Here is a 15,687-nt window from a genome sequence, read left to right on the forward strand (position 1 = left end):
GTTCACGGACTGAACCTTCAGCAGTTGGGAAGTATCACAGGTACTGTGTTAAGGGCCATACCAACATAAACAGCGAGGTGCCAGAGGAGACGTGCACTGCAGTCTCTCGTAATGGCAGTCCATAAGTTCTGAATGCCCCACATCTCCTCAGCATACCTTTCAAGGTATGCTGAGAAACGGTGCGTCATGTAGGCTGGCTTTGTAGGTCTGCCATACACATCCCTGCCTTTTGAATTCAGGTGGTTGCTGGTGGCAGTGGAGGCTGTGTGTCCTGGGAACCAGGGGGTGTAAACAGCCCAAATTTCCACCCAGATGTGCTGACAGCAGAGTGTGAGGAGTGCAGGACTTGGGGCTGTGGATCAGTATGTGCTATTGTGCTTGCAGATTTTGCTCTCTCTTCCTCAAGTCCTGGTTCTTTCTGCCTTGCCCCCTCTGACCTGACCTGATCCAACTCATCTCTGTATGTTTGTTTCAGTTTCATTCCCGTATTGAATTCAGTCTCCACCAGAACCTGGTCCAAGCCACGGTTACTAGCACAGTGAGTCCCAGTTTTGTTCATAGAGTCCCTGTGTCTTGGTCCTCGCTTCCCTCCACCTACCTAACTGAAAATGATACTTTTGTGAACGCTACTGTTTGCAAAATTAACTTCTTCAACAAAAATATAAGCCAAACGAGGATACTTAGTTAAGTATATTTTAAGTATTTGGGATTGATCCCAACAACTTTAATTTACTCTAGTGTACGTGTCAAATCCTGCAGTCCCAGCATGGCCAGTGATTTAAATTAACCTGACCTTTTATCCTGTTTGTCAGCAGTCCATGACCACGCACTAGTGTGTGATTTGTGAATTATTTGTGATTCTGTGTGAACATGGTTTAGCCCATGAGTTTTGACACCACTTGATTTAAGTAGCAGCTGCTTGTGCTGTGATACTCAGCTTGGTATTCAGTTTTGAGAAACATAGTTTTGCTTCTGTTTTCTGACTGGATGCTTTCTAAATCCCCAAAAAGTTTTTGAGGAGAGAGAAAAAAATTTCTGATATGAGTGCTTATATAGAATGATTTTTTCTCATTGTTGTGATTAAGCATCACAACACATTTTTCATAACAGTTTTTCTGAAAATAGTGAGCAGTTGTGTTATTATAGAAAACAGAAGAAAATTAACATAAATTTAATCCAAATCTATTAATGGATATTTTTTTTTCAGATATACATTCTCATTTCATCTTCTGAGAGTATAGATTTACAAAGTGAGTGATCTGTGTCAATTTTACCTAGGTATGTGGTCTTGCTGCCCAGGTCATATTTCCTTCCCTGAATTTGAAAATGTTCTGTGGGCCTGCCATTTTTCCCTTCCTTGGGAGCCCACCTGTGAGGAGAAGTCTAGGAAAGCTGCATTGCTGCCTGGTTTCTGTTGGAGAAACCAGTCTTTGGTATTACCTAATTTACGTGGATTGATTCCTGTGTTTCCCTTTGTATTTGTCTACCTAGTGGTTAGTACATTTTAGAACGGGGTCTTATTGTCCATCCTGAACAAAACAAATACTATAAATTGTGTTTAATTCTGTCTGTCATGGAAAAAGTGTCAACAGTAGGACAGTCTTCTCCTGGTACTTGCAGTGATCACGGTGGTGGTGATGAGAACGTTAAGCTCTGCTAGGACATCTTCAAGTGCCTTTTTTGCGCAGGGTGCTGGTGGGGATGTGCAGAACGGGGGTACAGTCTGGGCTGCAGTCCTCACTCAGACAGCAACATTCCTACTTACGGGTGTGTATCAGGGCGTGGTGGGGCTGGTGGCTCCATGAGAACAGACGTCAACATGCATCCAGAGTCCATCCAGGAGATGAGGCCAAAGACAGGACTTGAGACGCGCTACAGCGTACCTACGTGGAGTCCCTCCAGGCCAGGTCTGGGTACCTAGGCTTGAGCTGAAATGGGGCTCCTGTGCCTGTGGGCGAGTGGTGTTGGCGGAGACTTCAGGCCAGTCAGGGCCGTTGGGTCCTGTTGGTGTCCTCAGCACCCTGGCAGTACGTTGTCAGTGGCCTGTCCATTAACAATTCACTCAGAGCCACCTTGGTGGTCACTGGCAGGGACTCCTGAGCTTCCTTTAGGCAGCTCAGGTACATTAACATAATGCTACATGGACATTTCTGCTTCTGCATGCTGTGCCTGGGCATGCTGGAAGTTAGGCATGTTAGAGTTTCAGACTCTTCTTCAGATACCTGTACAAGGTATATACCTTCTGGGAAATGAAACATTTTTTGAGCTTGTTTCCTGGTGGTAAGCATTGGGCAGAACCTTCTACCCTCTTCTGCTTTATATCTAGTGTTTTAGGTATGTGCTGGATGCTCTTATATACAAAATCTTTCGTTTGTGAATACTGAAGTATTTAAAAGGGAAAATCCTAAAATCCATAGCAGTGAAGGTTTCAATTTATCTGTTATGAGTGAACTTAAGTGTATTGAAACAGCTGTTTTAATATGGTGAAATATGGGCACATTCCTCCTCCATGTAGAGTTTTGGAAATGGAAAATCATGTTTTTCTTCTTCTCCTGGAATAACTTCAAGACTTAGTGGGGGAAAAGAAACTTTTGGTGGCTCTAAAATAATACATTGTTTTAGAGTGGAGAGCAGGATAGGAAGTACTGAGACCAGGAGAGAAAATAGTGAAAGATTCAACTTTTGGGGTAGTGGGGGCCAAGTAAGATCTTGCTGCATGTGACGAATTCTTTTAAAAACATGGGTCCCTGAGCAACACCAACAGAATCCAGCCAGGAAAATGGAAGGAGTGGTTGTGGTTGTCCTGAGCTTGGAAGGTTACCTTCAGAGAAGACCAGGAAAATGCATGCATCTCAAGGTCAGGTAGAAATTGAGCCACAAATGGACGCAACTGGTCACAAGCAGTTGGGTGTTAACAAACCCCTCCTGGTCGGGGTCTTCTGTCCTGTGGCACTGTTAGAAAAGGGAATGCATGTCCTTGTGTTGACATCTTGGAGGATCTGAAAGCCTCCAGTGGGACAAAACAGTATTTCTTTCTGGAGCTTTCTGGCAACTCTGCTGTGATTTTCTCCCATCGGGGACTACTCATCACTTCCTCCATGAGGAGATTTTGTTGTGCGAAATGTCACACATGAATGTTTCATCATGCGACTGTTAGATGTGATGAGATGTCATTCCCCAGTAATATATGTTGGGTTCTACTTTAGAGATCATAAATCCAGGCCTGAGTAGGTACACAGCACATTCTACTGGGGAGCAACCATCATTGAGGTAACAGTGCATAACTCACGATGGTGGACAGTAAGTGTCTCCTGATAAATGGTCTGTGGGAGTCAGTGGGGCATCTGGGTGGCTGGGGGCAGCCTTCAGCAGGTTGTCAGGTAAGTAGGGGGTAACAGAACAAGATGAATTATCGCTTTGAACCTTCCCACAAGATCGTGCATTACATCCCCCTGCTCCGCGTCATGCCAAGACATTTGGTGTATTGTTACATGTGCTTCTCAGTTGCTATATGGGCCGTTCAGCCGCACACAGTCATTTCCATAGGGAAAGTGGCAGGGGGAGCACAGCAGGGTGTGCGTCACTTTGCTATACACTGCATGGGGAGGATTGTGCCAGGATTTTGGTAAAAGAACATCACCTTTTAAGGTGAGAGTGCAGTATTTTCCTACTTTATTTAGACACTGTTGATCTGAGTAGGCAGCTTTATTTTATTGTTCAAATGAAATCCAAATAGGTGCTTGCAGCTTTGAAAATATATGGGTAAAATTTGTTCTTGCAAGCAGCCAAATGTATGTGTTGCCTGAAAACCAATAGAACGATCTGCCATAAGGGTGAATTTCACCCATAGAAGCAGGCAGGTCTGTACTCAGAACTTGCATCCAAGTAACTTCAAAACAATTTAATTCAGGGGGGAGCTGAGCATGCCAGATATTCCTGATGTTGTTTGCCTGATGTGGTGTGTCAGCATGAGTTTAAGTGTCTTATGTTAGATGCTCACATATGAAAAATGTAGCCCATTAAAACAATTAAACTGATGATCCTGCTGAAAAAGCCTGGCTGGTGTTATTCCAGAGAATGTATCAAAAGAGTAACTCCTGACATTTGAATTAAAAAAAATAATATTTTCATTAATAAGGAATATCTTCATAATGTGAAATGTCTTCATTAATTTGAAATAATTTTATGAAATGTCATTCACTGTGTTACGAATGATTCCAAGGACTTTCATCTCACCTCTTTCTTGGTGCTTATGTTATCTTGACTAGAGGATACGTTTGGGGTGGCATTTTGCTTTTGCTTACCTGCAGCCTCAGGTGAAGTAGTGACTGTGTCCTAGATGAACTCAGATATCCTGTGCCCATCCTACCTGTGATGGATTGAATGGAGTTGCCACAAAACTGGCAGGGGGATGAAGAGGTTGTGAAGTTTCTGGCTGAGCTGATGGAGTTCTCTGTGGTGCAGCTGGACCAGAGCTATAACAATTATTTGCTCTCAAAGGTGACTTTGAGGCACAGTGCTTTATCTTAGGATTTTCTGCTTATGGTGACTGCTGTTGGATTGTTCCAGGCTTCCTCCACTGAGCTGAGCTCAGACTCAAGATTGGCATTGGTGTGTTGCTAGAAAAAGTACTACACATGTATTTGCTTGAATTTGAGGTTGACAGGGTACAGTTTGGCCTCAGGAATGTTAATAGAGGTATTTGCCATCTCCTGTTGATGTCTCCTTTTTTAACTTTGTTTCATTACCTTTTGAGCAGAAAATACCAGTGGGTGAAAACCTGATGCCTTTGAAGTCAATGGCAAAACTCCCACCATGTTCACTGAGGCTAGAATTCCGTACTTAAACTGTGGTCAGTCTTTCCCCACGGTTATTAAATAACAAACAATCTAAGTGAACAATTCACAGAGGAATCCTAGTGTTTATTTATATAACCTCCTGGGTGAGAAATAACAAGTAGCGTTCAGTAATAAATGCATAGCCTTCCTGAACATGATGTATGAACCAAAGAAAGGTGAATAGTATCTGATACTCAAGAAATAATTGGACCAGCTGTGGTCTGCCCAGCCTTTTGCAGAGGGGGCTGGGAAAGAAATTAGTATTGTATCTCTGCCATGAGCAAAATCAGAGTCCCCTAAAGTGAGTTTGTAGGTGCTTTCTGTATGGAAAGAGACATCTTCTCATATTACTCTGCCCTCTGGAGAGCTCTGGAAATAACCAGTTTTCAAGTAGCAGCAGTTGAATATTATGTAGCCAACAGGTTAGGCTGTTAATATTGTGGAAGGTCGTTATTGACTCCATATGTCCTCTGATAATGACGTCCTGGTTCTGGAAACACACTCTTCTCTTGCGTCATCTGCACAGGTCATTAGAGATGATAAGCTTGACTTCTTGGTGTGTACTGAGTTTTGATGGGGCTATGCTCAAGCTGTGCAGTAGCTGAGGAAGAGATTTCTTGGCTTTCCTCACAGTACCTCCTGTATCCCAAGCAGCTGAACGGTTCAGGGCAGTGAAAAATCTATGAGGGTTTTACATGGTTTTTTTAAATTTTGAATAGAAGAATCAAATGCCGTTTGTGAAAGGAGTTTTTAGCAGAGCAGGGGAATGGCTATGGGCTGTATCAGCTTTCAGATCTCCTGGGACCAGAACTCATCCCTCCTCCTGTCCTGAGAAATTCCATTCCTGTTCCTCTTTCTTTCCTGCTAGTTACTGTTGAAGTGGCGATAGACAGGGGAAGGTGTAAGAAGAATGAGGAAATGATGACCCCTTGATTAATGTATGGAGAACAACCAGATGCTGTTTCCTAAATGCACAGTTGTTGGCAGAAACTAAGCAAAATAAACAGCACACGTTAATGTGTTAGGTGAGTGAGGTGTGTCGCTGTCACCCCCATACAAAAGTTAGAGGTGCCTTTGGAGTATCATTGCATCTAGCTGACCTCATAGGTGTTATGGTTGTGAGTGTTTGGTTTCATGAGCATTTGGCTATAAGCCATAGGCTCTGTTTTTGCAAGTAGGTCCCAGAACATTATCAGGTGCCTTTCAGCAAGTAAGGTTTGGCATATGAGAGGAGTTTTTGCCTGCAGCAGGTATGGTGGTGTGCAGAGTGCTGCTGTGTCTTCCACCCGCGTCTGCATCTGAAGAATGTCCATGAGTGTCACCTCCTGCACAATGTCACTGATTTTGTGTAGTGAAGTATTTCGTAGCAAACACCGCTGCAGTCTTGGACTCCGCTGCTTTCCAGATCATTCTCAAGAATAAATCACCCATTCAGTTTTCACCTAGAAAGCTCTGCATGTTACGTATCTGTACCTGAGAAATTGCCTCCCACCTTACTGAGGGTCTGCTGCCAATCATGCATAAATGGCATGGGAAGGGGGCTGGTGGGGTGGTTGCCTTCTGTAGGGCTGCTTGGATTCGTTTGTGCTCTTGGTCCAGGGAAGCACAGGTTTGTTAACTGCGGGCCTCCCGAGCTTTGCGAAGTGTGTGTGAGGGGCAGGGGCCCAGAAGAGGTGGTTTCTGCCCACTCCAGCTAATCTATTTATATGTCTGTCTCACGTAATTCTCTGGCACCTATCACCTTGGTAGCTAAGCGTGTTTCTCAGATGACCATGGCTGTTTTTCATCTTCTCTTTTTAATAATCTTTTCTCCTTCCTTTTAAATTGATCTTTAATAAAGTTGAGAATTCTTGCACAGGGTTTTATAAACATGTGTTATTAAATTTTAAATCTGTTTTGAAAGTGCCTCTATCCTACTCCCTCCTAGTAAAGTGACCTTTTTAAATGGAGGGAAGTGGGTTTAGATGACAGTCATGATAAATGCGGTCATGTTCACTCAATAAAATAAGGCCCAGTGCATTTGAGGATAAATCAGTGAAATGTACAGCCCCACCTGTCTGTCTCCATCATTCATTTCCACTGTCACTTTCACAGTGGCTGATGGATCACAGTTGCTGTAAAATTAGACAGCCTTTAATCTCATTTCATCCTGATTAGCTTCTCCTTACCCTTTCCCTCTAACTCACTGACTGACACGCTAAAAACTCACACCGGGCTGTGTTTGAGCGTGGCGTACAAACTTCTCTTCAAATACCCTTTTTGCGGGGCAGGCATGTGTTCCACTGAGTTGAAATCGAAAAAGAGAAGATGGGATTTTCACATTATTAAAGCAAAACAGCAGACAAAGGCTCGTATAAAATTAATGGAAGCAGCAGCCTGGCCAGACTGTGTGATGGGCCAAATTCTTCCTGTTACACCCTGACAGGCCCAGTGAGTTTGAGAAGATTGTTCCTACTAGAGGCTAAATTTAGCATGCTCGTTGCCGTGTAATTTTGACTGTATCTACGAAAAGTTAGGTCCTATATAGTTGTGTGTTTGAAAGGAATTACAGTTCACATCATGTTTTCTGATGCTTTTAAGGGGCATTTTATGGTGGTAAAAAAACCAAAACCTGTTCATTCCTGTTGTTTTGATCTCTGTGTATAACTCATGATTCTGAGGGACCCTAAAAACAGTCGGCAAGATTGACTGTGATGCTGGCTGTTTCACAATTTTGATGCCAAAAGTCCCTTCTTACTAGATGTCCACAGTGTTGCTGCACCCTCCCTGTTTTGTCCAGCCCCCTCCAGCCCCCTGGGCAGATTCATGAGACCAAGAACAGAGTTTTCCCCAAAGCTCTGTGAGAAACAAAGATTATAGTAATGGTTTGCAGTGTTTTATCGCAATCACCTTTCCTTCTTAAGCCCCAAACCCAGCCTCCTTTCCAAGGCAAGCTTCCCTTTAGCTTTCCTGTGGGTTACTGGTGGTAGTTTGGGTCATTTGGGCCCAGTCCCATATCAGTGGGAATGTTGCCATCAAGTTAAGTAGGAGCCAGGATTAAGGCCTTAGTTTTCAAGGTTTAATTACCATCATAAGTGTGGTAGTCTTATTGCATAGTTTATATGCATAGGAACAGCAGAAAAGCTTAAAATATAATTTCTTCCTCTACTGGCCCTGTTTGTGTCAATATGGAGGATAAATAAACAACAGCCTTTGCAAAAATAGAAACAATGTGAAAAATAAGCATGTGTGCTGTCTGCAGCCATTTGTTTTGGTAAACACTAGATCTCCTCCGACTGACCAACAGAAGAGCCTGGTTGAGGGTACAACCACTGGCTTGGACCTAATATGGAACCCTAACACAGAGCATTGGATTAGGTAAGGATTGAAGCCCCTCCAGAATGATCCTGAGGAGTTTCTTCTTGAGAGGAGGGGTCCCAAAAAGCATCTAAGAAAATTTCCCATGGGAGATCCAAATTCATTATGTAGTACAAGCATCCACAAAATCAAGGAAGGTGCTGGCATTATGAGAAAGAAGATTTTAAAATAGGAAAATGTCTTGAGCTTAAAGAATGAGATAAATATGATATGGGGGCTAAGAAGATAACAAAAATCTTTTTCATTATCTCATCCCAGTGTAGGAATATCTAGGTAGTATAAAATCTTATGCAGTGCCTGGTATAGGATTACTTCTCAGTTATCTAAAGTATACTAGTAGCAAATAACTTTAATTAATGAACTTTCACTGTACTTGGCTGCTCAATTTAAGAACTGCTTCACTCTACATGACTTGTAAGACCACAGACTATGGAAATGATATTCAACCTTTACTAGAAACTAAAAACGTACCTTACTTATTCATCATTGCCTTGGCAAAAACTTTAGTGAGAAGCTTAAATGAGCCCACTTGATCTTTAAGAAAATGTGTCCTAAATAACAAAGCTGTGCATATTTCTTCTTATTATTATTTGCATATGCTATACTGCACAACTGCATTCTGAGAAAAATAAAAGATAATAAAACAAATGAAATGAGAGATATATCACCCAAAATAATCCAAGTGTGAGATAGGCTGCTTTTTTTTTTTTTTTTTTTTTTTGGCATTGGCAAAAGAGCACAAAGTAAGAGCTGGCCCTGAGTCATATTGATTTCCCACTGCACTGGTTTCCTAAGTGCTCTGTTGATCCGTGTCAAGCAATAAGTTCCCTGCCTGTACATGCACATCACCTCCCCATTTGTCCTCACCTAGATTTAAGGTGCCCATATGATGAGCTGAACAAGGACATCATTTTTCCTACTGGTGTCATTGGGCCAAAACTACTCTATGTGGTACGATAACTAATGCTATGTAAGTTAACATTTACCTATCACAATAGTGCTGTATGGCACACTGCAATAATATAGGCATGTTATGTATATATAAGTCCTTATTTTTGTGTCTTAGCATTTGCAGTGGAAAAGGTAAATTTAAAAAATAGATTATTGCAACTGTAGTTGGTCCATAGTAATTGCGACGCCTCCAAAAAAAAAGGGATATTGCAAACCTAATGCCACAGTTTTGATCTTTGTTAACAAAGGGCTTCCTGATTAGATGAATAGAAAATGTGTGATTGTGCTGCTAATGACATTGTACAGGAAATTAAGCGTATACATTTGGAAAAGGCATTAAATCAGCAGGACCTTAATTTAAAAACTTAAAACTGTATGGAAATGCAGCTTGTTCATTGCTGTGTAATAGAAAGCTACTGAACATACTGACTCTTCTTGTGGAAACATTACCAGCAGAACAAAGCTGGGCTGAGGTTTTTTTAATGTTTCCTAGCATACCAGGATTCTTAGCATCTGCTTATTTTCAGGGAAATATCAGGCAACTTCCCCTTTTTACAAGTTGGTTTTAGAGCAGCATATATGGCACTTGGGCTGGGGGGGAGGGGGCGCTGAAGGTCCAGAGAGAATTCCAGCTTTTTTCCTTCATAATTTGCAAGATTGAATAGTGTAAGATTACTGATTAGTGGCTTTTTCTGCTGCTAAGTCAGTGGACATACATGCTTGGGGTGATGCATTCCCCTATTATTTTATACAGATGTAATCTCAATGTTGTATTTTGTACCTTTGGAAGTATTTGATGGAATCAGTGCTCTGAGCTGACAAAGAATTCTTGCTTTACTTACAGTTATGCCATATAACAGTGCCCATCACTGTGTCGTGGAAGTGGAAAACTTCTTGTTTGTGCTGGGAGGAGAAGACCAATGGAACCCTAATGGTATGTATAGACTATTAAGAGACACAAGCAGCATCTGCCTTCCTGTGTCTGTGTCCATCCATCAGGTCAGCTGATGTAGTCATTAGCTAGGGATTTTGAGGACCCTCAGCCTAATTGTTGAAGCTAGCAAAGGCTACTTTTAGATATTGGTGTAATAAATATCTGGTACTTTAGCATTAGCACTTCCGTCATTCATCAGCTCCCACATCCCTTGAGAAATGCCACAGGCAGCAGAAAAGACTCTTTCAAGTGCATGCACCAGGCAGCAGCTGTTAAGAATTTTAACCTTCATTTCCAGTCTCCTTCCAGTCATAATATAATAATGCAATTGCAGTAGATGAATGCTTCTTTTCTATTGTCAAACAAGATACTCGCAGCTAAAGTTGTTAATGTTTTAATTATCTAGTCTCTGAGATTCTTAAACTGGTCCTTTTTTTAGTCTTGTGCAAGAGCTTCTCATACAGATTATCTGCTGCTACCTTCTTTGATTTGATTACTTCATAAATTTACCGCAAAGAGAAATTAAACAATTTAACAGGCTTCTGAGCAAAGCAAAAGGAGAATACCATGCCTTGCAAAATTCACAAAATTGTCAAGACATTGTTAAAAAGCTTGCACACAAAGAAAGAGTTGTAGTTGTAGCAGTCTGTGTAACAGAGATAATTATGACTGAGAAACCATAAAACAGCTTGCAGGTACACATTTTTACTTTAAAACACCAGAGGATCCAGCTGAAATTACATATACTGCATATATTTTATTGTGAATGCCCCATTTCAGCATCTGCACTAAACCAAATTATAGAAAATTGTTACATCTGTTCACTTCCTAAAACCTGAGACAAACAATCCAGTCCACCCTATAAGCATATTTCCGGTGTACTTAAAAATATCACTAAATGTCTTGGGGGAAGAGCCCCTTACTTCTGTTGTTGAATCTCCTTTATATTAAACAGGAGGTAGTGTGGTGTCATTATTGACTATTATTATTAGGACCATCAGCCACATCTAACAACGGAGGGCCCCTTGTGCTTGGTGGTAGGCATATGTATAATAAGAGGCAGACTTTGTTTTAGACAGTTTGTAGTTAAATGGACATGTCACATGAAGGATAAAAGAAGTATGATTACCCATAACGTAGAGATGTGGAAACTGGGTCTCAAGGTGAGACGTTACCTCATGCAGAGATGTTAGAAGGGGCACATACACTGCATATGCAACAGGAGTTGAGCACAACTATATGTCAGGTGGATGGTGCCTAGGTCTGAGGTCACCTAGATCAACTCCTGAGCTGAAGATGTTGCTGAAGACATCTGACATCTTCCTTGTTATGTGCATACTAGGGTGGCAATTTTTCTGTAGAGAAGATAGTAGGAATAAAAGAGGTAGGAGCATTGCTGATACTGATCTCTTTACAAATTTACTGCGAGAGAAATGGATCTTACTTGTCACAAAAAGCAGACCTGAAATCATAAACTACACCCAGTGCTATTCCTGGGCTAGTTCTTTCTTGGAACTGATCTCTAAATGTGCAGCTACATGAGAGCTGCTCACATGTACCTGCTTGAATTTATGTAAAGGCCGTTGTCTGCTGTTCTCATAGACAGGAGGGGCTTCAGACAGACCTAGCTGGGACTGTCTTGCCAGAGAATTACAAGGCTTTTGATTTGAGTGAGAATGTGCCAGGTGTTTTTCCAGTGGAAAGAATTACCCTTGAGATGGGGGCCATGGAAGGAGCACGACACATTTCTTTAGCCATCAGACTGGCGGATTCTTGAGAAGCTGGGTGGACCCTGAGGGGCGCCCATGCGCCCTCCATGCTGCCCCTGTGACTTCCTAACAACTTAGGGTGCACGGGACACATTTTTTCTCACTTCTTTACATCCTTCTGTAGCTATGCCTTTCCAGTCACAAGGGATCCCTGCATGAGTAAATGCTGATGAGAGCAGGTTGAAGAACACAGGCATGGATTTAAGACCAGCCTTCTTAACCTTCAGAGCCCTTCACCTGTCAGCATGGCTGCAGAGACATTCCTGTAGAGAGCAGAGAGCAGCATCTGCCTCCTTTTGTCCCATCGTCCTGATTTGCAAATCCTGATTTCTGATCACTTGTCACAGTTCCTATGTTCTGACAGGTGTTTCCTAACATGTAACCTGACTGATGAACAAGGCAAAATAATAAACTATTCTCCTTCAAACTGGAGTCCAAAATTAAACTGGAGTCAAACCAGTTACACCAGGCAGCTTAAGCAGGTCATCAGGTCCTTTTTCTGCCATCACAGGCATCATGTTTTCCCATTTTGTAAATTTTCTAAGCTACATTCAAAAAGCAGTTGGAATTTTAGCCCCCACTACTCCTGTTGGAAAGCTGTTACAGAATCCGATGGCTCCAAATGACTAGAAACCTTATGCTAATTTCCAGTAAAATGTATTCTTTGACTGTCTAAATCACCTTGTTCTCATGCCAAAGTTGGCCTTTAGCTTAATAGTTTTTCCCCTGGAGATTTGTTCTTCTGATGTATTACAGGCAGTGCTCCTATCCCCTTTCAGCTTTTGTTTTCCCAGGTGCAACAAGCCAAGTTCTTTGTTTCCTGCCATAAGGTAAACTTTCTGTTCCTCCTGTCTCCATAGTAGCTCTTCTTTGTGCCTGTTCTGGTGTGATTTCATCTCCCTTCCTGTGAAGTGACCAGATTTGTATCCTGTTTTCCCACTCTAGGCTCACTAAACCCTTCTCTTTCTACCATGCACTATAAAAGCCTCCACATAACATGGTATTTGTGCTGAATATGTGTATGACACATGTTCTGTTAAGAAGCTAAGGTCCCCTAATGAAAGGTTTGTATGACAAAAATTAAAAAGTTGTTATATGACCACTGAAATGCCTAGCAACTGAAAGATGTAGTGAATATGGCAGCATTAAAACCTCCTACATTGTTTTGAAATCCTGCTTTTTGGAATAGAAATAGGTTAATAAATGTCTTAAACAGTGAGATGTAGGGCCAGTTAGATGCCTGCTGTTACTGTTTTACTGTTTATTGAATCTATAGCTCTCACTGCCTCTTTTTCTAAATTGTATAGACTAAAGGAATTCAGAAAAGGGACCAAAAGCAAAGCCTCGCTTCACTAAACCCAGCAGTAAAATGACCAGTTGCCCTTAGTGTATGGGGATCTCACCCTATGTCTTGAGATGTGTTTGCGTGGTGCTCAGCATAAAGGGCTTTGGTCCTCATTAGGCACCACGCTGGATTTGAAGGGAAATGCTGCATTATTCATCAGTCTTCTGCTTTACCCTCCTCATATAGAACACACTTGCAACACAGCGAGCGAATGAGTTTGCTTCCAGACAGAGTGGTCAACATGGTTTCTTTCTCTGTTTTCTTGTAGAACATGATCTTAAATTATTAGAAATATAAATTGTAGCTGTATCATTATTCTTCTTTACGATCTTGATAGTCTGTTTACACATGCTGAAGTAAGTGTGGAATGAAACAAGCAAAGCGAGCCAATCCTACAGAGGCTTGTCTGATGCAAAAATTTTCACCTTGTAGAATACCCAGTGACCATTTATAGAACTGTGACATATGCAGTTGGGTTATTCTGCTGGCCTGTGAAGCCTCTAATTCAATTTTTTAGTCACACATACATAAACAAAGGTTTCTGTTTCCGAGATCCTCATCTGTTAGAGTCTCAGGTGTTACAGGAAATTGCCATACACTCTCTTGCTTCAGTTTTCTTGCTTTGATGTCAATCTGCATGGAAAATAAGGTGAAATCTTAATATCGTGAAGACATGAATACAGTTCTTGGGCTTGACAGCAGGGATAAGCTAGTTAGCTGGTGTATGTTGCTCATGTTTCATATTTTAGCTAACACACTTGGAATAAAACTCCAAGAGTGTATTCGCCCTTCGATGCACATGTGTAGTTTCTTCTAACTTACACTGAAAGTACATGGTAGAATAAACCATCTAGTGCAAACACTGCATACCCCATGCTGATGGCTTATGCAGCTCCGGGTTATTTGCACAATGTTTTTTTACAGTGTTCCACATAGAGATGATGTGAGGAGAAAGAAAAGCACATGTTCTCCCTTTGATTTTTTTTACCTGACACAAAATACTATACTTACAAAAAATACTGTGGGGATGCCCTCTTTTGGGCAGTAATTGTGTTTAGTGCTGTGATTTATGGTGGCTGTGAAAGTACCACAGCATCTATAAGTAAATTTAAATACACATTTTCAAGATCTTATTACAGAGAGAAAGAATAATCTCTATCTGCTTTTACTGCTAGCAATTGCTAATTCAAACCTTGCAGTGCCCCATTTGTTGAATTATTACTGTACACATAGTGTAATCATACATTGTTGTAAAAGGGGGAACCCTTCATAAAAGCTGTCAACTTGCAAAGTGTATGTAATATATATTACAATCATGATGTTAAATACATGAAACAAACAGCTGAGTGTCAAAATAATCTATCTTTACAGGGAAACACAGCACAAACTTTGTTAGCCGATACGATCCCAGGTTTAACAGCTGGATACAACTTCCACCCATGCAAGAGAGGTAAAACCTGCTACATGTTTTTCAATATATGTTTTATCATCCTAGGAACAGCTGAAGTTTGGCTTAGTTCTGGGAGTAAGGAGGCCTACAGAAGCATTGAAAATGCTGAGATAAAACTGCAGCATGCAGTTGTGTCCCATTTGTCTCCTAATTTTTTTGAACTTTCCAAATTCATAACTCCAGATGCCAAATCCTGCAGTGCTAACTCATGCAAAATAACCATGGACTTCGTGCAATTACTGGTTGCCTGGGTACTGTCTGAAGGATTTTTGTGAAGCCTCCATAGTGTCCTGTCACATTCCCTGACTGAAGTGTCATGATGAGTTTGCAGTAAACAAGCAGTAATTATAGTCAGATATCTTACAGGGAACGGAAACCTTCACACATTGAATCCATCCCGTTTCACCACGCCAGCCAGGAAGAGGTCTCCAGAATGTCTCCCCTTGTCAGAGGACTCTTAATCCTAGCTGGTCTTTGAGTGAAGTTGCTGCCAGCTAATGCATATTAGAGTAGCACACGCTTTAATCTTACTGTGTAAGAAAGAGCAGAGGTACCTGTGGACTTGAGCAGTGACCCATAAAAACAGTGTAAACTTCACCCTGGATCCCAAATCCTACCCTGGCAGGGACAGTGTCCCCCAAAGCTAAACTGAATGATGCATGTTTCATATGAAGAATCTCAAAGGCAGAAGATCCAAAGTTACAGTGGTTTATGAAAAAATATTCCATGTCCATCCTTCAGTTCAACACCTGTCTTCTCATGGGTCCAGCGTAGAAGAGATCGCACAGCATCTTCGTAAGACACTTTCCTTATTCCATGTGCTGTCAGTATCATAGCTCTTTTTCCACTGGTTGTCCACAACGTTCAGGTGTCTGGCAGTCATAAATATATTGAACTCAGTGCAAATTTGTGATTCAAGGTGCATATTACAAGATGCATGGAAATATGGCTGTCTTTTCAAATTTCCAGAGGTACATTATCTGTCTGTAGAGTCTTTGAAGGGTCTTTGTTCAGAATTCAGTTCGATTGACCTAAGTCCATAC

At 41.5% G+C, this 15,687-nt stretch overlaps 1 protein-coding gene across 1 annotated transcript in view; it reads left to right on the top strand.

The window, feature by feature from the left end:
• KLHL14 (kelch like family member 14) overlaps positions 1–15,687 on the top strand; it is a 63,572-nt gene that overhangs the window by 36,005 nt on the left and 11,880 nt on the right. The window contains 2 exon segments of the mRNA XM_056332860.1: positions 9,991–10,080; positions 14,566–14,644. Coding sequence (XP_056188835.1) covers positions 9,991–10,080; positions 14,566–14,644 — 169 coding nt within the window.

Source organism: Falco biarmicus, chromosome 3 (genome assembly GCF_023638135.1).
Source record: "Falco biarmicus isolate bFalBia1 chromosome 3, bFalBia1.pri, whole genome shotgun sequence".
NCBI lineage: Eukaryota > Metazoa > Chordata > Aves > Falconiformes > Falconidae > Falco > Falco biarmicus.